Raw genomic sequence first — 22,508 nt, forward strand, 5'->3', positions numbered from 1 at the left:
GCCCCTGATAAACAGGAGAGCTGCTGAACCCTGTGAATTAAGCCAACTTTCTAGAATTTTTATGAGATGATAGTAACTGCATTGACTTAAAAAGAGATATCAAACTTCTTCTACTTGTTTTTTTTCCCCCCAAATGGGAAAGTCAGGAGATTGGTGTTGAAGAAGAGTAAATAAGAAAGGCAAATCAATGATATTAAAATCAGGGAAGTTGTTACTAGGAAAAACTATGGAACCTATTAAATTTTGACCTTAAAATAAGCATCATAATAATTTTTTAAACCTGAAGTACTACCAGGGATAGAACTATAGGCACCTATGCTCATTTCAATGTGATTTTATTGTTATGTCATAGCCTAGTATGTCTGCCTGTGTTAGGAAGTTTTCCATTCCAAGGGACAGAAAAATCAACTCACGCTGGATTAAATAATAAAGGAGGAACTTCCCTAGGGGTCCAGTGGTTAAGAATCTGCCTTCCAATGCAGGGTACGTGGGTTTGATCCCTGGTTGGGGAACTAACCACATGCCGCGGGGCAACTAAGCCCACACGTCACAACTACTGAGCCTGCGCGCCTCAACTAGAGAGCCTGCGTGCCTCAACTAGAGAGCCTGCATGCCACAAACTACAGAGCCCACACGATCTGGACCCCCATGCCACAACTAGAGAGAAGCCGCGCACCACAACAAAGATCCCGCACGCGGCAACTGAGACCTTGCGCAGCCAAATAGATAAATAAATAATTTTTTAAAATAAATAAAGGAATTTACAGGTATTATGAAAATGCAGTGGTGTGAGTTCCAGAACTAGTTAGTCTAGAGCTCAGTAATGTCACTGTGGACTCTGTTTCTTCTTTTTTTTCTCTACATCTGCCATCTACAGTGTGGGCTTCACCCAGAGGCTGGGCCCTTTGATGTTACAAGAGAGCTGTCAGTATAATTAAGTCCACATGCTTCCTCTTTTTTATCCAGAGAAAGATAGAGTCTTTCCTTAGCTATCTAACAAAAATTCTGAGATACCTGTTGATTGGACCTTTAATTGGTTTAAACCTAGGTCACTTTAACCAATATCTATGGTGAAGGGGTGGGATTATCCTGATGGATTATAGCAGTAAGACTTTACCCCTAAAGCTGATGGAGGGGTTCATCCCACCTAAAAACATGACTGCTGTAGAATCGATGTTGGGAAGGTGACAGATTTTCTATTATATATACTCTGGGGAACAGTGAATTCAAGGTTCTCCATCCTTGAATTGTCTTTTATGATACGCAGTAAAGGATGCAATAGTAAATTTCAAGCTATCAGAAATCCTGGTGTTTTTACTGAGCCCCGTTTCTGAGAGCTATTAGAGAAAGTAAGATTGTGGGATTACCCCTTAGAGTCTTCTCATTTATGTTACTCATGCTTTCCTTCTATGAATCACATAGAAATATACTGATCACATACTGGTTCAAGTCAAAGAGTCAGAGAATTCTTCAATTCTACACCAAAGGATGAAGATCAGTGACACTGAAGCTGGGAACTACCACAAATGTTTTACCCAAACTACAAAAACGTTGTATTAAATGATTCATTAAAGCAAAAGATATACCCTTACCTTATTTTTTCCCCCTTTTTTACAAAGATAAACTAAGAAGTTAGACAAGGGCGTGTTTATCCCATTCAAAAGGTTACCCAAACAGAAGAAACGATGGTATATGTTGCATACTCTTGAATCACCAAACAATATCATCCTTGGGTCCAGAAGGGAATCTGGTTGCTGGTCAAATAGACAACCAATATCGGAATCTACAGGCATCCTTGTACCGGCTTTCTGAAAGGCAGTACATTCTTAGTCTATCAGAATAGATTGTCTGATATGCTTTTTCTTTTCTTTTTTTAAATTGGGGTATAGTTTTTTACAATGTTGTGTTAGTTTCTACCGTACAGAGAAGTGAAGTAGAGTTCTTGTGCTATACAGCAGTGATATGCTTTTTCAATACTGGGACTTCCCCGGCAGTCCAGTGGTTGGGATTCCGCATGACCACTGCAGGGGGCACAGGTTCGATCCCCGGTCAGGGACCTAGGATCCCACATGTTGCGTGGCACAGTGAAAAAAACAAAACAAAAAAACCACAAAAGGTCAATACTAACTCATGTTAGTTGCCTAGTCTCCTGAACTCAGCTTAAGGTGTTTATACACTTTCTAAGATTTCAGCGGCCCTCTGGAATCTTTGCTCGAGGTGCAATGCTTGAGATCTTTGGATACTAGTTTTAGAGCTTTCCCTCCTGAGTGCTGGGAGAAGGTAGGAGAGAGAAAGACACGTTAGATATGGACATTATACTTTCCTTTAATGTTCAGTCTCTTGACACCTACAAAAGTTTTATTTGTCCTGCCCTGAGAAATGAGTACCTCAACCATATTCTTGACAGGGTTCCTAATGACAGCATTACTTTCCATTAGAAATTTCTTAGGAGAAAACCTTGACTAAAGAGTGCTAATGAATTCCAGCCATTCCCACAGCTGCCTTGGTCCTTACCTCTCACGAGCCTCCACTTCCTACTTTCATAGTTCCAGATGTTTCCCTTTTGGTTTTAATGTTGCCATTCTTGTAGCTGGGCATCATGAAATTTAAAATGGTCTAAGAATAAAAAAAACAAAAACATGTCTGTATATTATCAAGATACTCATGTGATTTCCCAAATGTATTAATTGTTCAATCAATACTTTCCAAAGCGCCAGAGAATGTTGAGAAGAGTATGGAATAGTTTCTTGATGAAATATATTTAGGAAAACGTGGGTTTCACAAATTCAAATGGACTACTGCAGAATTGTTCAGGCCTTTAATATGCGTTCTTTACCTCCAAGCAAAAGGATATCTGGTGCTTTCTACTCATGTTTGACCATGGAATCCTTTTCCTGAAGAACATTTCATATAACACATCTGAGGAACACACTTTGCAAAATGCTCATTTATGTCAAGTTACCATGTTTTCTGGGAGTCTGTTATCTGCTTTCCCTTCGTTATTAGATGTTCCTAGGATTCTATTCCATAACAAAATCCAGTAAGGAAAGCTTTGCCATTATTTTTCAAGGAGAAGTAGGATGGGAAAAGGCCCAAAATCTATTTTCTCAAGGAGAGCAGATCTGATTCAAAATCAGGAGCCTCTGATTCATCTTAATTGTTGTATTTCTGAGGGCAGAGGACATTTGCCATTAACTTCTAACAGGATCCTTTTTTCTATCTTAAAGTACATTCTGCTATGTAAATACAAGGTCATACTAAACTTGGAAAGTGCCAACGCAGCAGTTTTAGACAACTGACGTAAGTTTTATGGAAGCATTTTTTGCAATCCACTTTTAAGGATAGGGTGAATTCTCCACATGTAAACTGCAAATGGGGATGAGGCTCTGGTGTCAGCTACAAGTTCATGTTCAGATCTGAGTATGCCGCAGGGGAACAGAACTCTATCTGAGTTAAGGGGCTGCAGTTGAAAAGCTCACAGGCCGCTCCCAGAGCAGCAATAGGGTCACACGGTGATGGCCAGGCTTTGCCGAGACTCAATACCCAGATGAATTCTCTCTTTATTCAAGCCTAGACTACATTTCATGGTAGAATTTTGGTAACTGAATAAATTCTAATAAACTCTTTTCTGGTATGGATGGCTTTCTTTCTATATTTTCTACTGTTCTTAGTTTTTCATGTTATAAAAGCAATAGATGGCCAGTGTTGGCAAAACACACTAAAGTGTGCAGTTAGGATAAAAATCATTCATAACCCCACAAATCAAAAATAACTGCTATTGATATTCTGGTTTATCTATTTCAATATTTTATTTCTTTCTGAGTTGTTACATAGCTCCTTTGCAGGATGCTTTGAGACTATCTCTGAACTCTTTGTGGCCCTAATGCCCTATGCTGGAATTTATTTTGGGGACAGATTCTCTTTTCTCAGAAGAGCTGCACTGGTGAAACTGTCTAGCTATAGAGAAACAAGTTCAGCAAAAGTTTTTTTTTTTTTTTTCCTACCGTAGCCCTGAATATCGGTAGAGTAATTCCACTCCTACAACTTGTACTGTATTCCTACTAACACATGGTAATCCCAACACTAATGGAAACTGCTAACATTTTCTATATGTTAGAATATGTCCTGTTTTAAATGCAGTACCCTATTTAGTCCTTACAATAACACTATGTGTTACATTCTATTATTATCCCCATTGTGCAGGTGAGGAAACCAAGGCACAGAGAGGATAAACAACGTGCCCAAGGTCACAAGTATTAAGTGGTGGAGCTGGGGTTTGAACATTGCACCTCCAGAGTCTGTCTTCCTTCTTCAGACTGAGATGTTAACTGAGGTAAAGGCTGCCTTCTCTGTGGGCTGAGTGTAGCCCTGAGAAATCATCATGATATTAGCTGGCTTGATTCTGATTCCTCTAGCATGTTGGAATACAGTGGTGCATTCCAAGGGGCAGGGGTGGTGGGTGAGGGGAGGAGAGAGTGAGAGAATATGAAAAAGCAAAGTCTAGTTGAGAGGAATGTGTCTCTGAACACGGCAGCAGGCCAGAGGTCGGAAGCTAGGCAGGAAGGAAGACATGGCTCCCTGTGAACAGGCATAGCCAATGGATTTTAAGTGCAAGGGTAGGTGAATTCCAATCTGATGTTTTTCTTTCTTGCCTTGTAATTTGGCTGTGCTATTGTCAACTTTATTAAACTTATTTAAGTTTATTAAACCACAGGAGTCCTCTCTTAGCTGGTCTCTGAAGAATAAAGGAGTGATGGCTTGTACTCATGTTTGGGGCTTAAGTATAGAAGGAATGATGAAATGGGCAAAAGTGACAGAAGCAGCAGCCTGGGGCAGTAGGCAAGCATGCAAGGTGGAAAACAAAAACCAGGACATGCTGAAGATCACCATAAATAACTGCAGAGAGGACCAGACTTCTTATAGTCCTGTGGAATGGGGCATGGATTTATATTTGGGTATTATGGGGAAGCTCAATCCTGTAGGCCTTGAAAACTGGGGACACTTGAGTGACATACACAATACAAAGCATATGTTATATAATATATTTTACTCATAAAACTTGACTCATATTTAATTTGATACATGGCTTTTTATGTAGCATTTTATTGTGGGTATTTTAATAATTTAAATTAAAATTTTTGCAAATGCTATTTTTCAAGGGCAGAAATGTCATTATAAGGAAGTACCATAATATTCACAACTACTTCCCTATTGTTAGACATCTAGGTTGTTTTCCATTTTTTTTGCCTATATAACTAGCAGTGTGAGATAAGAATGCCCATTATCATCACTTACTAGACATCTTAACAAATAAGACATGAAAAAATGAGGACATAATTGAAAGGAGACGAACTTTTTTTTGTAGATGATGATTAACTACACAGAAAATCAAAGAGAAATGATAAACAATGTATTTATTAGAACTAATAAGAGTGTCCAGCAAAGTGGCTGTGCCCCAAATTAACATTTAAAAAAATCAGTGGTATTCTTGTAACAATACCAATTAGAAAATTATAGTCTGTAAGTTCAATTTTGCTTAAAATCCCAGCAGGCATTTTACAGCTATTCCTAAAATCCATATGGAAGGGTAAAGGTCCAAAAATGGCCAAGACGATTTTGAGAAAGGAAGAAATGTGCCCTTCCAGATATCAAGGCTTGATATATAGTAATTAAAACAATGTGATACTGGTGTAGGGATAGACAAATAGATCAAAGAGATGGAATTATTGCCCAGAAACAGACTCTCAGATATTGCAAGACAGTCTCTCACAGAAGTGATGTTACAAATCAGCAGGAAAAGGATGAGGTATTTAATAAGTGGATCTGGGAAAATAGACTATCCAAAGGGAAAAAAACACATTAGATCTGCAGTTCACTTGATAAAGGTCTAAATGTGAATTTCAAAACTTTAAAAAATTTTAAGAGAGTATGGAGCAGAATACCTTTATAGAATTGGAGTAGGGAAGGATTTCTTAAATGAGACTCTGGAAGCACAAAACTTACACAGATGTTCATATACTTCCTATGTTAAAATTTAAAATTGTTGAAAGACCAAATAAAGTTTACAAGACAAACCACAGATTGGGAAGAAACATTTGCAATGTGTGTGACTGATAAAGGATTTAGGATCTAGAATACTTACAAAATCCTTAAGAAGCAATAAAAACAAAAGAAAAGAAATTCAACAAGGCAATTTGTGAAGGAAATGAACAGGTAATTCAGGGAAGTGAAACTGGACTGTCCAATAAAGATATGAAAATATGCCCAGCTTCATCAGTAGTCAGGAGGATGCAAATGAAGGCAATGAAATACCATTTCCTTTCCACCAGAGAGGTAAAAATTAACAAGCCTGACTTAGCGAGTTTTGGGTGTGATGGGGGAAATAGGATCTTCCACACACTGTTGTCAGGCTACTTGGAACAATCACCTTTGAAAGCAGTTTGGCAATATCTGGTAAGGCTGAAGGTACTCAACAAAACAGAACTTATGAGTGGATGATAAAAAATAAAAAGGCAATCAAGTTGATACTTCCGGTGTGCCCTCCCTGACAACATTCCCCTCCTTTAACCACAAATCCTCAATTTTGTTTATATTATTTCTTTGCTTTGCTTTGCTCTTTTACCACATATTATGTACCCACAGAGACTATAATGCTTAGTTTTCTACTGCCTTTGGACTTCATATCAATGGGTATCATACTGTATGTAATCTCTGGTGCCTTGCTATTTTAACCAAACGTTATGTTTTCCGAGATTCATCCAAGCGTATATGTGCCCTCCGTGGCTCACTCATTTTTCACTGCTAAAACGGAGTACTGTAATTTATATAAAGCAGCGCTGTGAGGGACATCCTTGAACCTGTCCCATGGACATCTGTGAGAGTTTCTTGAGCTTCTCTAGAGTTTAGGCTAAGGTGTTTATGTTCTAGAAGTGAAATTGCTACATCAAGGGGTATGAGCTTCATCAACTTCACTAGATAATGCACAGTTGTTTACCAATATACATTCTCATTAACAGTGTGTGAGTTCCCATTCTCCATCCTCACTGACGCTTGATATCATTAAAGTTTAAATTTTTATCAATCTCACGGGTATATGATGGTATTTCATAATGTTTTTAATTTGCATTTCATTCCTAATAAAATTGAATATATATATATTTTTTGTTATGTTTTCTGTGAAGTGCCTTTTCATGTCTTTTGTCCATTTTTCTACTGATCTGTTCTTATTGATATTTTGCAGTTCTTTATATAGTTTGTATGCTAATTGTTGGCTGTATGTGTGACAAAGAACTTCTCTTGGTTTGTAGCTTTATTAAAAACTTTCTTGGGGCTTCCCTGGTGGCACGGTGGTTGAGAGTCCGCCTGCCGATGCAGGGGACACGGGTTCGTGCCCTGGTCCGGGAAGATCCCACATGCCACGGAGCGGCTGAGCCCGTGAGCCATGGCTGCTGAGCCTGTGCGTCCGGAGCCTGTGCTCTGCAACGGGAGAGGCCACAACAGTGAGAGGCCCGCGTACCGCAAAAAAACAAAACAAAACAAAAAAACTTCCTTTTTGCGATATAGAAGTTTTTAAATTCTTAATATAATTGAGGACTTTCTATTTTTGGGGGGGTAGAGATAGCCTTATCTTACTTTTAAAATTTGCATTTCTTTGATCACAAGTAAGGCTGAACTTTTTTTCATGTTTATTGGCCATTTATATTTTTTTTTGTCAGCTTTTTTATGTCCTTTTGCTCATTTTCTATTGATTTGTAAAGGACTTCATATGTTAAGGATATTAACCCTTTGTCATGTTTGTTGGGAATATTTCCCCTAGTTTCTTATTACTTGTAAATTTTGCTTAAAATTCTCTTTATTGAGTACGTTTTTAAGCATATTTAAATCCTAATTCTTCCTTTTCCTGTTTGTGTTTTTCACACTTGACAAAAATTAACTCATCTGGAATTAATTTTGTGATAAAGAGATGACATTAATCAACTGTCTCTCCTTTATCCACTTATTTGTGTTATCATTATTATGCACCAACATTTTTATGTTTACTTGGGTCTGTTTCTGGGCCATATACTTTGTTGTGTTAATTATAATTAGTTTATCCATTCTTGTCCAAGATACCTACTTTGTTTATTGTTCTCTTTCTAGTAAAGTTTTCCATTTGGTAAGGCAAATTCCTTTGTTCTTTTCAAACTTTCTTGGATCATCTCAGAATAGGCATTCTCCATTTCTCTAATCAAATATTTCACTTGTTTCCCAGAGTGTTAGTATATAAACAAGGCGCAGCTTCTCAATTTTCAAAGTGTTAGAAAACGTGAAGTACTTTCATCACAACTTTTCATGAATTCAGGAGGAACTGTTGAATGTTCCAAGGTCAGAGCTTGGGACAGTCATTAATATTGTACCATTGAGAGTGAGGGTGTAGCGCTTGACATGATGTTTGACAGGGGCTTCCTATAGTTATACTTCAGTCACTTTCAGCCAAGGTATTTTCTTTACTTCTTCTTCTTCTTCTTTTTTTTTTTTTTCTTAATTCCCTGGCCAGGGATCGAACCCGGGCCCACAGCAATGAAAGTGTCACATTTTAACCACTGGACTGTAGGGGAACTCCCCAGCCAAGGTATTTTCTAAACCAACAGGTTTTGGTTATGATTATTCTCTCTCTCCTTGGTGGACCATGAGGAAAACAGGCTTTCATGGACAATGTCATTATTCCTGCTGAAAAAGTGAAACGCCTTGATCCCTGTATGAATGAATTCGTTTGTGGTGAAATGCTACTGTACTATAGGAATCAATGAGCTGGACCCTCAGTGTCTTCTCCCCAACAGAGTGGTTAGAGAGGGAACTTTCCTTTGTTCAGGCCTTGGCTGTTGAGTTTGAGAAAGTGGAGGACCAGTTTAGCAACACAAAAGTTGGGTTATCTATCAGGCAGAACTGGTATTCCCCAGTTCTGGAGACCAGACTTGGGGTTGGGCGGGGGAGGCTTTGCAGGTGGTGTGTGTCGGGAGAGAGGTCCCTGCGGCTCTGGCCAGAGGTGTGGATGGTGTGGAAACACTCCTCGGCCTCCTCTCCAGCAAACACCAAAGTGTCCAAGGTCACGCCAAAGGGGTAAAAATGGGATAATAAGTCTATTGGAGTATTTTGTAAGTGTAAATTTACTATAAAAAGAGTGTTCTAGTCTCCGTTTGAGTGCGGATTAAATCCTGCGAAGTCCAGCTATGCTCAGGGGTCCTTCTAGTTGGTCTCATGTGGAGTCCCAGACATGAGGACCAGGCACAGTTGAATGTGAGCTTCACCTAATCCCTCCTGGCTGGAGCCAGTTGAAATACAGAGTTATGTCAAATCTTACACTCATTCAGAGTAAGTCACTTATTCCTCGTATACCTCTATTCATCATCTATAAAATGCGGAGGCATACATTTATCTTCTCACGTGCCAGAAATGCTTTTTGACAAATAAAACAATGCTTGCAAAAGTACAGTTGATAAAATGGCGCTAAACAAGTTCAGAAAAGATTCTGCCTTGTATATTTACACACTTTTCTGTCCTTTTGAGTCATTCAGAAGAAAGAAGGAAGGGGAAGGGCATGGTTCTGCAAAATGCTGAACATGGGTGCTTGTGAAAGAGCAATTTTTGATGACAATACACAAATAATGCTGAAAAGTGTCATGAATTGTAGCGATGCCACCTGCTGATTAATGGCTTTATCAGCTTCTTTCTCTGAATGACCCAAGACACTCCAAAAGCAAAAATTTGGATGGCAAATCTTGACGTATTTGTCAAATGAAAGGACTCACAGCAAGTTAGTAGCCGCTGATAGAAAAGAGATTTCGTTACAGGTTGTGGCCTGAGAACAAAATTGGACTTGTGGGTATATTTTGTGGAGCCTCACAGTTTTGGTTGGCACTGTGCTGGAAAATGCTTTGAATTGTCAATATTTAAAAAGCTGGGGATTTCGTATGAAAACAATTGGTTAGAGATGGGTAGCTGCCTCCTTCTTTAGACAGGATTGCTTTTTTTTTTCTTTGCTGTGCACCAGTGCCAATGTTTATTATTATTATTTAAAATTTTATTGAAGTATAGTTGATTTACAATATTGTGTTAATTTCTGCTGTACAGCAAACTGACTCAGTTATACATATATATTCTTTTCCATTACGGTTTATCACAGGATACTGAATATAGTTCCCTGTGCTATCCAGTAGGACCTTGTTGTTTATCCATCCTATATACACTAGTTTGCATCTGCTAATCCCAAACTCCCAATCCTTCTCTCTCCCACCCCTCCTCCCCCTTGGCAACCACAAGTCTGTTCTCTACGTCTGTGAATCTGTTTCTGTTTCATAGGTATGTTCATTTGTTAGACAAAACTGTTCTTTTTTCAGTTTGCCATAGTCTATACCACTCTCTTAATACTGTCCTCTTCTGGTCCTCATTTACAATACCTAGCTGGTCCCTCCAGTCATTTGAGTTTGTAACCCCTGACTTAGATAATGCCAAAGGACGGGGAGAGATCCTTTGTGGTCCAGATTCAGACCTTAAAAAGGAGACCTTAGGTCTTGAAGAAAGTCAATGGAAGAAAAGCTAGTTCAACATTATCCCAGGTAAAATGTTCTTCTTTTAATAAAGACACTCTTCATAGATAACATGTTAGAATAACAATCTTTTCTTTGTTTTGAAATGCATTGTAGTTGAATAAACTTTCACTTAAATAACAATGGATATATTAAATTACTCCAATAGTTGCTAAAATTCTCTTACAAAAGGCAAAGAATTCACTTTTATATGGAAACAGCAGCAACTACTAACTGCATACCAAACTTTGCAAAAAAAGAAGCAGAATACAACTTGCAGTAGCAATTAGAATATTGCGTCTTAAAATGATGGAAACTTTCAAGGAATTTGATTGCTATTGCAACCACCTACAAATTTGAGACACAGTGCCAGGCAAGATACATGTGTATTTTGCTGATACAGTATCAGCAGGATGCCACTTTTTCAAAGGATATTCCCAGATTCAACAATGGAGAGAAAGGTCCTCAGTGAACAGACTGTATGTATACAGTGAGAGGGAGCATTGGGTCAGCACTGGAAAAAGTGGCAGAATACAGCGGCTTTAAAGGGTTTGACGTGGTTTTCTCTAGCCAGTACTGGAAGTAAACCATCATTTGGTTGTTTTAGACAATTTCCTCTGGTATTTGCATGGTCTCTCCTGGTCATTGTGATTCTCATCTCAACGAGTTTGAATCCTTCAGTGGCAGGCAATTCCTTGGTGACTCCTACAGTCAGCTGGTAAGTTTGATTTGCCTTAAATAGCTGACCTCAAGATGCATCAATATACATATGCAAATACGCATAATTGCCATCAACTGACCCTGTAACTCTGGACCAAAAGCTGCAAGAGAGAGACAGCCTGATTCTCTCTTCCCCAAGTAAGAAAACTGGCCCCCCCACCCCTCAAAAAAAATCAGTGAAATACGAAGTTGATTTGAGTATTTTATTTATAAATGTACATTTACTATAAAAGCTGTTGCATTTTAGACAACTTTTTTATGTTTATTTTTTACTATTTCTCAGAGGCATTTTAGAATAAATATTTTAAATGAAGGTTAGTGTAACTGATATAGAACATTGGCCCACCCAGAACAGTAACATCTTTTGGACGGACTCACATATGAGGTGGATCATTTCAGCCTGTTAAGTCTTACACTGTGTATAGATAACTATAATATGTATTGCATTAGTAACACTACACGGAAAGAATGAACACATGTCATGAAAGTTTGCAAGTGAAAAACAAAGAGTTACCCATTTTTTTCCTTAAGAAAGAGAAGGGACAAGCTTTTGAAGTATAAGAAAAAAAAAAAAAGATATACTTCCTCAGGAACAATAAATCACTCACTTGCCTCATCTGTTTTTTAAACAAACACATTTACATTGTAGCTCAACAGAGCAGAGCACTTTTTTTTTTTTCCTGGGATCTCAAAGATTATTTGAAAAGAAATAGATCATACTCATTATGCTGCATTGGAAAAAACAAGATCTAGTCTGCCCGAGCTGCCATGTAACAGACTCCAAATGAAATATAAATCAAATATAAATAGAAACAGTTGGCAATTAGAATTTAGAAAATGTTGGAGATTATTCTGTGCTGGTGACTATTGTTCATTATGGAAAAGCACATTTCGCAGTTGGAGATGGGGCTTTAGTTTTCTTGATTCTAGCTTCAATACAATGTACAATGAGTCTCACTAAGAAATATGTATAAATGAGTTTGTGAAACCAGAAGAGAATGTGCAATATTCATAGAATCCTTACAGAACAGATGGAGTTCCACATGTAAAAAGTATTCTAGAAAAATCGGTTATGAAGAATCATATTGTACATGTTTGTGCATTACTGGTGGTAAAGTACTCTGCTAGGATCATGCAAAGTGTAAACATCCACATTATCAAAATATTTAATAAAACATGCAGGTGGTTAATCAAAATATTGGACTTAATCTGTACATGTTCAAAACGTACTTTTTTTTAGTTTTTCTATTTTTCTTTTTCTTTTTTTAAATTTTTTTCCTCCCGTAAAACAGCGAACGCCTCCACGAGAAGTCTTGAGAACTTGGAGGGGACTTCATCTCTCTTCAATGTACTGCATCCTAAATTCATCACTGACTATGTGTAACAGCTTTGCATTTTCTAAGGCACAATTTTAAATGAGATGATGTGTAAATTTCAATCTAACAACAGCTCATCCAAATGACAAAATGGTCAAGATACCTCCAGTGGCTGAGGAAATTTCTGTACTTACATGGAACCCGCATGCAGAGAACCGTCTAGCATGTAAATAAATAATTGCTAGTCATATTCAATAAGACACAGAAAAAAAAATATTGCTTACATAACAGAAAAACATCTACTTGATTTCTTTTTATGACTACATTAACCTATTAGGAGTATATCCGGAGTCTACATTCACAAAATGTCATCTGTCATCATCACTTATTTGCCATCATTTTAAGGCAGAATAAATAGTCCCCCTTTCCCCAGTCTTAAAGAAAACAGCCTGGAGATCTAAAATGTGATGCTTTTTAGTAACTTGATTCCTTTCTTGGCCAGATGAAATTCATCACACAGGGCAAAAAATAAACCAGCTCTCCGCAAGAGTTTCTCGCTAAACTTCTCCATGAGCAAGGTCCAGTATTCTTGGTAGTAAAGAGAGTTGGTGATGTAGGGCGTGAGGAGAGCAGGTAGGTATCCAGGAGGGTAGACAGGGCACGATGTGAACAGTAGGTTCTTGTCGATCACGTGCTAGTGGCTTCTCACATCATATGTCATTCAGATTCTATTAAGATGGACTTAATGCTTTACTTTAGCCACCTGGGCTTCAGACCCCCAAGGAGAACTTGCAGGCAAGGGTGAGCGGTGGTCACACCTAATGATGGGCTGATCTCAATGAGAGCTTCCATATGTCCCACACTGAGCCTCTTATTGAATCTAGAGCCTGAAGAGAAGCAAGCAACAAAGCCCTCCTGGCTATCATTGACCCACCACTCTTTGGAAGATTAAACTTCCTCACAGATTTTGGTAGTAACTTTGGAAATGATGACTGAATTATGTCCCTCTGGTTTCTTCCTACCCTTGGGCAATGTCCCAGAGTGTAAGCCTAGCCCGTATAGCAAGGGTTCTCTCTATGTGATGGGTCAGCCTACAGCAATGGCATAACTTCCAAAGGACACAGAATCTAACACTAACGGTGCAATAATTTATTGGTATGACTTCCACCTCAAAAAGTAAGTAACACAAATGTTTCAGGATTACAGTATATATTATCAGACTAGCATCTTTGCATTAAAAACAAGTTATAGCTCAGAGCTAGATGGTCTGATTTTTAGTTTCTGAAATGCATTAACTGTATGCTCCTGTCTCAGAAGACCACATGTCTCAAATTGGCATGTCCTGCATTTTCTGCAGCTCAATTCTGTAAACACAAAGTTTTTAATTCCTAGAAATGCTAAAAAAACCCCAGGTTTATTGCATCATTTATCTCATTAACTCCCAAAGAAGAGAATAACACATTTTAAACTGTAAGCCTGTTTGACCATGCTAAGACCTTTTTTTGGAACTATTCAATATCGTTACAATTCAATATTCTTTTGTATATACTGTGCAAATGCCAAAAAAAAAAAAAAAAAAAAAGGAAAGCAGGAAAAACACAAACACTGTGCTACAAAAGAACAGATACCATCTTTTAGAATAGCCTTTCAGAAATTAGATGAATGCTGAAGAGCCCCTGCACTTAGGGTTTTGTTAAACGGTTGCCAGGGGACACCCTCAGTAAGGAAATGGTGAGTGATCCGGAAGGTCGAAAACCACGTCACAATGTTGTGGGTTGGCCAGCACCTGGGACAAAGAACACAGAGCAACATTTGGTTAAAGTAGTCAACCATTCTGGCTTCAGATGTTTAAACATTTCCAAAATTAGCAATGCCCTTTGCCGAAGTCTCTTCCCTCCAGGGAGGGGAAACTTGTCCCACTATGCTACTCAAAGTGTGGTCCAGGGACCAGCCATACTGGCATCACCTGGAGCTTGTTAGAAATGCAGACTTTCGAGCCCCGTCCCAGAACTGAACAAGGTGATTCATGTGCCCTGTCAAGTTTGGTTGAATTCAGTCCTCTGGATTTCACCCTAAACCAAATGATCTCCACCAAGTTTTCTACCTTGTCTTCTGGGGCAAATAAGCAAGAAAATAATCTCTCTTCTTTCAGTTTCTCTAGGTTGTGGTTTCTCTAAGAATAAATACATTGCAAGAGGAGGAATTTGACATACGATCTAGATATAAGGATTGTTAGATTTAGCAAATAAAATACAGAACACCCAACAAAATTTGAATTTTAGATAAACAACAGATACATTTTTTAGTATACATCCCATGGGATATTTGGGATATACTTGTGCTACATCCTGAGCAGGTGATGTTTGGGACACACATACTAAAAAAAATTCACTGTTATCTGAAATTCAAAAACATTTAACGGGGCATCTTGTATTTTATCTGGCAAACCTATCTAGGAAGGATGGTTTGGGTCCCATATTTCCTGCTGAAACCTTCACAAAGTTTCTCCTTCATTTTAGGCACTAGAGTTGTGATGAGGCAATCGCAACACTGGAAAAGACCCCAGGGATTTTGCATTAAATGCATCTCACAAGAGTGAATGATGGAACAGACACAAAGACGTGGTCATCTAACACCCAAGCACAAATGGTACCAGTTAAACATGTGATGGCTTGATCCATGACAGGTAATTTGTTTTGCACTTCTATTCCCATTTACATACGAACTTAAAAACGGTTTACATTGCTTTTAGGAATTGCATTTTAATATGCCGCTATGCTCTTTTTCCCCTCCAAGAGAAAAATTTCATTTAAACGTGGCTACTTACTTAAAGAAAATAGGCTTATATATTCAGGTTTTATTATTCTACACAATGAAATTATTTTGTTTCACTTAGAATGCTTATGATGTAAACCACCCTTCACATCTATCCATCTCCCCTCTTCTCAACTTAGATCAAAAGAAAAAAAAAAAAGAAAAAAACAATTTTAGCCATTTTTCCCATTCTGACTCTTTTATGCATTTGGGGTATATTCAATCGATTCAAGTGTACTTCTCTAGCCAATTATTAGCCTTTCCATCTATTCACTCTGAAGATATAGTTTTTCCTTATGACACCAAGAAAAATGAGCAGTATTCTCAGATGTACTGGTCATTCTCCCTGTCGTGTGTTGACTTAATTAAAGTTTAGCCTAAAATGATATTAACATTTATCTGGAAAAATAAACATGAGAGTTAGGAAAACTCGGAAAAAATAATTGGAGAGAAGGTAGCCATTCTCTGCTTCAATATTGAAACATAATATGAAGCTATAATAATTAAAACTGATACTAGAGAATAAATAGGTTAATAAAACATAATAAAATATCCAGAAGACCCAAATATATATGGGAACTTAGTTTAAGAGAAAGCTGGTATTTCAAATTAACAAGAAAAAATGGGATTATTCATTAAGTTATAGACATACAATTGGCTAATTGGAAAAAAAATAAAGCTAGTATTTATCTTATTTCTTGTCCCCAAATACATTTCTGATTATCACATGTTTACATGCCAAAAAAACCCAGAAAATAATTCTAGGAGAAATCTCAGCTAAATTTATTTATACCCTTGGAATAGTGAGAGTTTTTCTAACGAGGACACAAAACCCAGAATCCAAAAAGGAAAAAAAGAGATATGTTTAACTATTTAAAATGAAAACCTTTTCTATGAAAAAAAAATCACAAAGTAGAAAGACCAATGATAACTGCCCAAAGCAGCAAATATAAAATAAAGGGAAATTTTCCTTAATTTACAAAGAACTCGTAAAAATCAACTGCCAATAGAACAATGGGCAAAAGATAAAGAAATATAAATGTCAATAGAAAAAGAAATATAAATGGTGAACAAACATATGAAAAGATGTTTAAACTCATTTATAGTTAAAGACTACGGATCAAAGCAAAGAGGTTTTTTTTTTCTTTTTTTTTTTCCTCCCCACTTAGCAGAGTGGAAATTTTAAAAGTTTGATGATATCCAGAGCTGACATAGGCATGGAGAGAGAAAGAGGCTCTCTTATATACTTTGCAGGGAGCATACACTTTTCTGGAAGATAATTAGGCAAGTTGCCTGAAAATTTAAAAAGCACATGCCTTTTTATTCAGCAGTACCACTGCTCAGAAGCTACCCTGTGAAAATGCTTTCAAATGTTCATCAAGACATACATACAAGGATGTTCGCTGGAGCATTTAAAAAATAATATTAAAAAACTAGAACTAACTGGAGCACTCATTCATAGAGCATTAGTTTTAAATTATGGTTAAGTCCACACAATGGGATTGTATGCAGCTATTAAAGAGCCATTAAAAAGAATGAGGAGAAAGAAAATGCTATATGGAAAAATTCCCAAGATATATCATTAGGTGAAAAACACCAGCAACAAAAACTAAGTACCACTGTGGCTATGTCATTACCTTTGTGAAATAAGAACCAATACAGGTAGATGTGTCACACACATATGCATCTGTGTGTGTGTGTGTGTGCGCACGTATGTGCGTGTGTACAAACATACATTCTGCCCCTCTCCCCAAGAACTTATTAGAAAGTGATTATGTGGTTAAGGTTGAAGAGGTTCACTTTTAATTTGGTATCTTTCTAAACAATCTAATTTTTCTAACCTTTTACTACTTATAACTTCTATTTATTTATTCTTTTGAATATTGATATTGGTTATCTAGACAGAGAGATAATGAGCCTTTTTGCTTTCTTCTTAGTACCTTAGTATTCTAAAAAACATCCTAGTAAAATATCGCATCAAAAACATTAAAGAAAAAATCATATCTTTAATCTACCTCCAATCACCTTATTTTTCATCTTACAGGACAATTACAGGAACTCTATGGTTCTTGTCTTTAGATTTGGAATCAAAAGCAGTTAGTGGCCTTTATATTTGTATACACAACAGAAAAATTGCTGGCCTAGATCTGAAAAGCTAATTTCCAAAGAAATGACAACGAAACACCCAGCTTCTCAATTAAAATGAAAATCTGGATGAAAGCAGGTCACTGTTATCCAGAGGTGAGTTCAGGTTTGTTCTCTGCTGGCATTCTTCAAGCACTTCAAATTATGAAAGAAATTCAGATTTACAGCACTTTTCAAATCTGGTTCAAGAGGCCCTCAACCTAACAGCGCCCTCTTCTGGTTCCATGACTCACATTCAGCAGGTCATTGAGGTTGCAGGGAAAACTCCAATTTATGTTAGATGATAGGAAAAAAATCACTTTGAATCCTGAGACAAAAGGGTTTAGTTTTCCTTTTTAATGACTAATAAGAACGTTCTGTATAAAAAAATAAATAAAATAAAATTCAAAATTAAATAAAGAGAAGAGCATTGGCACAAGAAGAGAAAATCAAAGAATATTCTTCTTCAAAAGTAAAAAAAGAAAAAGAGGAAGCTCCCAATTTCTCCTAACATTATCATTTTTTTAATTTGCCAAAAATGTTGGGTACACGTATATCTATAACTGATTCACTTTGCTGTACACATGAAACTAACACAACATTGTAAATCAACTATACTCCAATAAATTAAAAATAAATAAATAAATAAATAAAATAGATAGCTAGTGCAAAGCAGCCACATAGCACAGGGAGATCAGCTCGGTGCTTTGTGACCACCTAGAGGGGTGGGATAGGGAGGGCGGGAGGGATAAAGAAGAAAAAAAACCCAAACAAAAAACCAAAACAAACAAATACAAATATAGTTTAAGTAAAATATAATTATTATATATTATACATGTATATATATATTTGTATATACCTGTATATATATTTATGGTATATATATGGTATACTATTATCCCATATTTTATATGTATAATACATAGTATAAAAATTAATATCAATATTTTGTATATACATATAAAATACATATAAAATAGTCCAGGTTGATGGCAGCAGCTCTAAGTTGGAACCATTTTGACCTCAAGTCAAATGTTTATCATAGATCAAAACCACCTGGGTTTAATTTTTACTTCCCATCATTTTGTTAAAATAGGCAAATATTTCTCTGAATTTACAAAATCTATAGCAATAAAACAACTTAATTTCAATTTTTACTCTTAAAATCTTCAGTCTTGCAGATTTAGAAACCTACATGAAAAGACTGTAAAAATGCCACTTCAGGGCTTCCTTGGTGGCGCAGTGGTTGAGAGTCCGCCTGCCGATGCAGGGGACACGGGTTCGTGCCCCGGTCCGGGAAGATCCCACATGCCGCAGAGCGGCTGGGCCCGTGAGCCATGGCCGCTGAGCCTGCGCGTCCGGAGCCTGTGCTCCGCAACGGGAGAGGCCACAACAGTGAGAGGCCCGCGTACCACAAAAACAAACAAACAAACAAAACAAACAAACAAAAAGCAACAAAAATGCCACTTCACTCACTTTGAGAAATAATAAAAAATTCTTGAATTTCAAACACCAGATCTTCGCTCATATTTTTTTTTAAAAAAGAGTTTTTGACGGACGAATTTGCATAGAAGAATCACCTGCTGTCTAGGTCATGCACCAGAAGGACTATACTTAGGATGGAGAGTGAGGAAGGATTCAGAGGCTAGCCACTGGCTAGTTTCAGATTTTATAAACAGCAGCTGGGCAACAGCACCCCCTGGTGGTCCCCCCAAAATAACATTAACTTTCTGCGGCAGGAGACCCAGACATGAGATGCGAGGGCAGGCTCCTCAAGGGGGCTTCTCTGATTAGTATGTACTAAGGTATTTTGGAGGGAGCAGGGATTCACAGAGAAGTAGAACCCACCATTTGTCTCTCAAAGAATTTTCAATTTAGTTGGGAACAAGCCCACATTATGCCATGAAACTCCTGAATGGAGGCATGTAGATATTGAGGAGTTGGTGCTTGAGTTGATGAGCAGTGGAGAGCTCTTCTTCATATGTGAAACACCCTCCAAATGCTACTGGTCTTCTAAAGAGATGCCTCAACAAATAAATAGTTTCAGACTTTATAGCATCCCTGCATCTCACTGAAATCTCTATGGTGAGCTCAGGCAATGTCTCAAACTTGGTTTACATTTTTACCTGCTGGTGTATTAATGCACTTCTGGATGAAAAGAATTAGTCCATGTTACAGCAGTAACTTCCAGTAAGAAACAAGTGGTAAATACGGGATTATTTCATTATCATTTCTTTTACCTGGATGCTAATGTATCTTTCCTTCAGTGTAGGAAGGAAAACATCAACATCAACTGATGGAGAGTAGCTGAATTCCTAAGCTAAGTCTATGAAAGGCATATATGGTAGCACTCATTCATCTCAAGGTATTTCCCCTCAGGACTTACTTCTGGATCGCATGTAGCAGTCATTACAGTTTAGAAGACCATTTCGAATCCTAACATCCGTCCCACTCACTGCGTCTCCAAGCTGTCCTTTACAAATTCCACACTATTGGGTAGAAAGAACAGAAGGTTATAAGGTGCGTAAGGAATTGTTTCCTTATAATGTTTAGTTATTGTTCACATGAAGAGTACAGTAATCACTTCTCCAACCTCCACATTTGTTGCCTATCTACTATGTATTTGATGCTGCACCACGACTTGACTTCCAGCAACAATATACTTTTAGCATTTTATCCTAACTCCTGGCATTTTTCAGAGAAGGACACCAGTTCAGAGAGGTTAGCTGACTCGTCCAAGGTTGTGAAGTTGGTAAGTGGTATCAGGTTGATCCCAAAGCCTATGCACACCGATTCTCAATCAAGATGGAAGAACCGTTTTAAACAGGTTAAATCCTAGTGGTTTTAAATAAACACATGGCCAAGGAATGATCAATATATATTGAAACTTGTCTCTGAATAATCTTCAAATGCTTTTTAGCATTGTTGGTAAGTTCTACCCGACCAGAATGACTGGGAAATAGCTATTCCACTTTATGTTTCCACGTTAAAGGCAGTGATACCAAGTCAGCCTGAGAGCAGAAAGAGACTGTGGGGTACACTGTACTGGCTGAATCAGAGAACATGCCAGCCTACTGCAGGGGGATCTTGACCCAGCCCAAGAAACAAGGGCCAGCCCCAGACTGATGCTCTAAGGTCATCTCAGGTAGAGGGAGGTTTCATCCAAATTATGTTACAAGCTGCATCTACACAGAAGGGTAGGGGATAAATTTAAGCGGTGATGTACCTTAAAGCATCAGGTCAGCTCCAGGAAGTGAGTGACTAGAGAGAATAAAGGCCTTGACAGCTAAGAAGACAAGTCCCCTATCTGCTGAGAATCTGCAAAGACTCGTTGCCACCTTGATTATTCTGAGTTCTGGTAAAGTTTCTGAGAATAAACTGTGGTGTTGGAACATATTATCTTGGTATTAGTATGAATTTTTTAAAAGTATGAAGCCTCCAGGGACTTCCCTGGCAGTCCAGCGGTTAAGACTCCATGCTTCCAATGCAGGGGGCAGGGGTTCGATCCCTGGTCGGGGAACTAAGATCCCACATGACACACAGCGTGGCCAAAAAAAAAAAAAAAAAGCATATAGCCTCCAAACATTCCCAGACAATTTAGGATATACATTACCTATGTCAATTTTACAATAAGAATATTGATAAATGGAGTCTAATTAAGTATCCATATTGCATTTTGTCCATCAGTTTTGCTTTCCAGTGATTACTGACATTATTAAATTAATAACTTTGGGACAACCTCACTCACTTTCTCTTAGCTTATAGGTAAAGTAGAAGTTATTTTAAACCCATGCAAGTTCACTTTATAGCTGAGGGAGCTACTAATGAGAAACGGGACAAATCCAAGAAGGACACAGAAAGCATGTTAGGGTTATAAAGAGAAAGAAATGATTCTTTTTCAGAGATAGAGGTTTGGCTTCAAAATTATATATTATCTGAAACATGTCCATGGGTGAAAAAAGGAAATGCTGATATAGTCTGACCTGTAAATATTATAATAAATCAGCGTAAGTGGTTCGTTCACCTGCTTGTTGGCAGGAGATTTGGGACTAGAATTTAGTCCTCCTCATTTTCAGTTATTTATTAATTCATTCATCTAAAAATATTTATTGATACCATCTTCACTGGGTGCAGAGGATATAGTGGTGAGCCAGACAGACGTGGTGCCTGCCCTTATGGAGCCTGTAGAGAGCAGATGATAATTAAACAATTCAATAGTGAGTGATAAGGACCACGAAAGGTTCTATAAGGACCTGTAACCAAGGCAACTTGACTTAGTGTGGTAAGCAGGTCAGCTTCCCAGAGGAAGTGATATTCAGTCTGTGACTGCAGACATACTCGTTTGGAGACCTACAAGTTAGCAACTAGCTGTAACCACTTAATTGACAATCTTCCATTAAGTCAAAGACCCAAAATCTTTGAATTGAGTCTCAAGAATTTGAGAAGCATCAAAGATGTGACATTCCAAATAAATCCATCTGGCCTTAAAAGATTCAGAAGCATCATTGTCCTCCAGGGTGGCTTTCTCAGCTTCCTGCTAAAGTATATGCTCTTTAGCAACGAAAAACGGTTTTATAAAGACACGTCGCACAAATATGTTTTGCCTCCTCTAACCCGACATTCCAGAGGGATGCGTGATAGGAGAGTTTCATCCTGAAGGATGGACTCCACGCACACTTCTGTACAACCTAGAGTCAGGGCGCCCTCACAAGCAAAGGCTGTCAGGATTTCCAGGAGGTAGTCACTCAGCACAGAACGAGGCCAAAAGACATTATGAGACTGTACTTAGGCAGAAGAGAGATGAATACATACCCTAAAGCACTGGATGTGAAAATAGAGATTGAGGGTCTCGATGATCATTGCGGCTCCTTTACCCAATGGAAGCCCACATGAAGAGCACAGCTTCTTCCCACTTATAGACCTAAGTTGCAAAATATATGTCATAATAAAATGTTCCGTTTAGAATCAT

At 37.8% G+C, this 22,508-nt stretch overlaps 1 protein-coding gene across 16 annotated transcripts in view; it reads right to left on the reverse strand.

Moving 5' to 3' along the window:
- Positions 1–11,480: 11,480 nt before the first annotated feature.
- The window catches only part of LIMCH1 (LIM and calponin homology domains 1), a 339,718-nt gene continuing 328,690 nt past the window's right edge, over positions 11,481–22,508 (reverse strand). For all 16 annotated transcript variants that reach the window (XM_060012645.1, XM_060012642.1, XM_060012643.1 and 13 more), the window contains 3 exons: positions 22,352–22,460; positions 19,926–20,028; positions 11,481–14,387 (listed from right to left, as the gene is read on the reverse strand). In XM_060012645.1, the coding sequence (XP_059868628.1) occupies positions 14,362–14,387; positions 19,926–20,028; positions 22,352–22,460 (238 nt within the window). In that variant the 3' untranslated portion in view covers positions 11,481–14,361. The remainder of the gene's footprint in view (positions 14,388–19,925; positions 20,029–22,351; positions 22,461–22,508) is intronic.

The sequence above is a fragment of the Delphinus delphis genome, chromosome 5 (genome assembly GCF_949987515.2).
Source record: "Delphinus delphis chromosome 5, mDelDel1.2, whole genome shotgun sequence".
NCBI classification, from domain to species: Eukaryota; Metazoa; Chordata; class Mammalia; order Artiodactyla; family Delphinidae; genus Delphinus; species Delphinus delphis.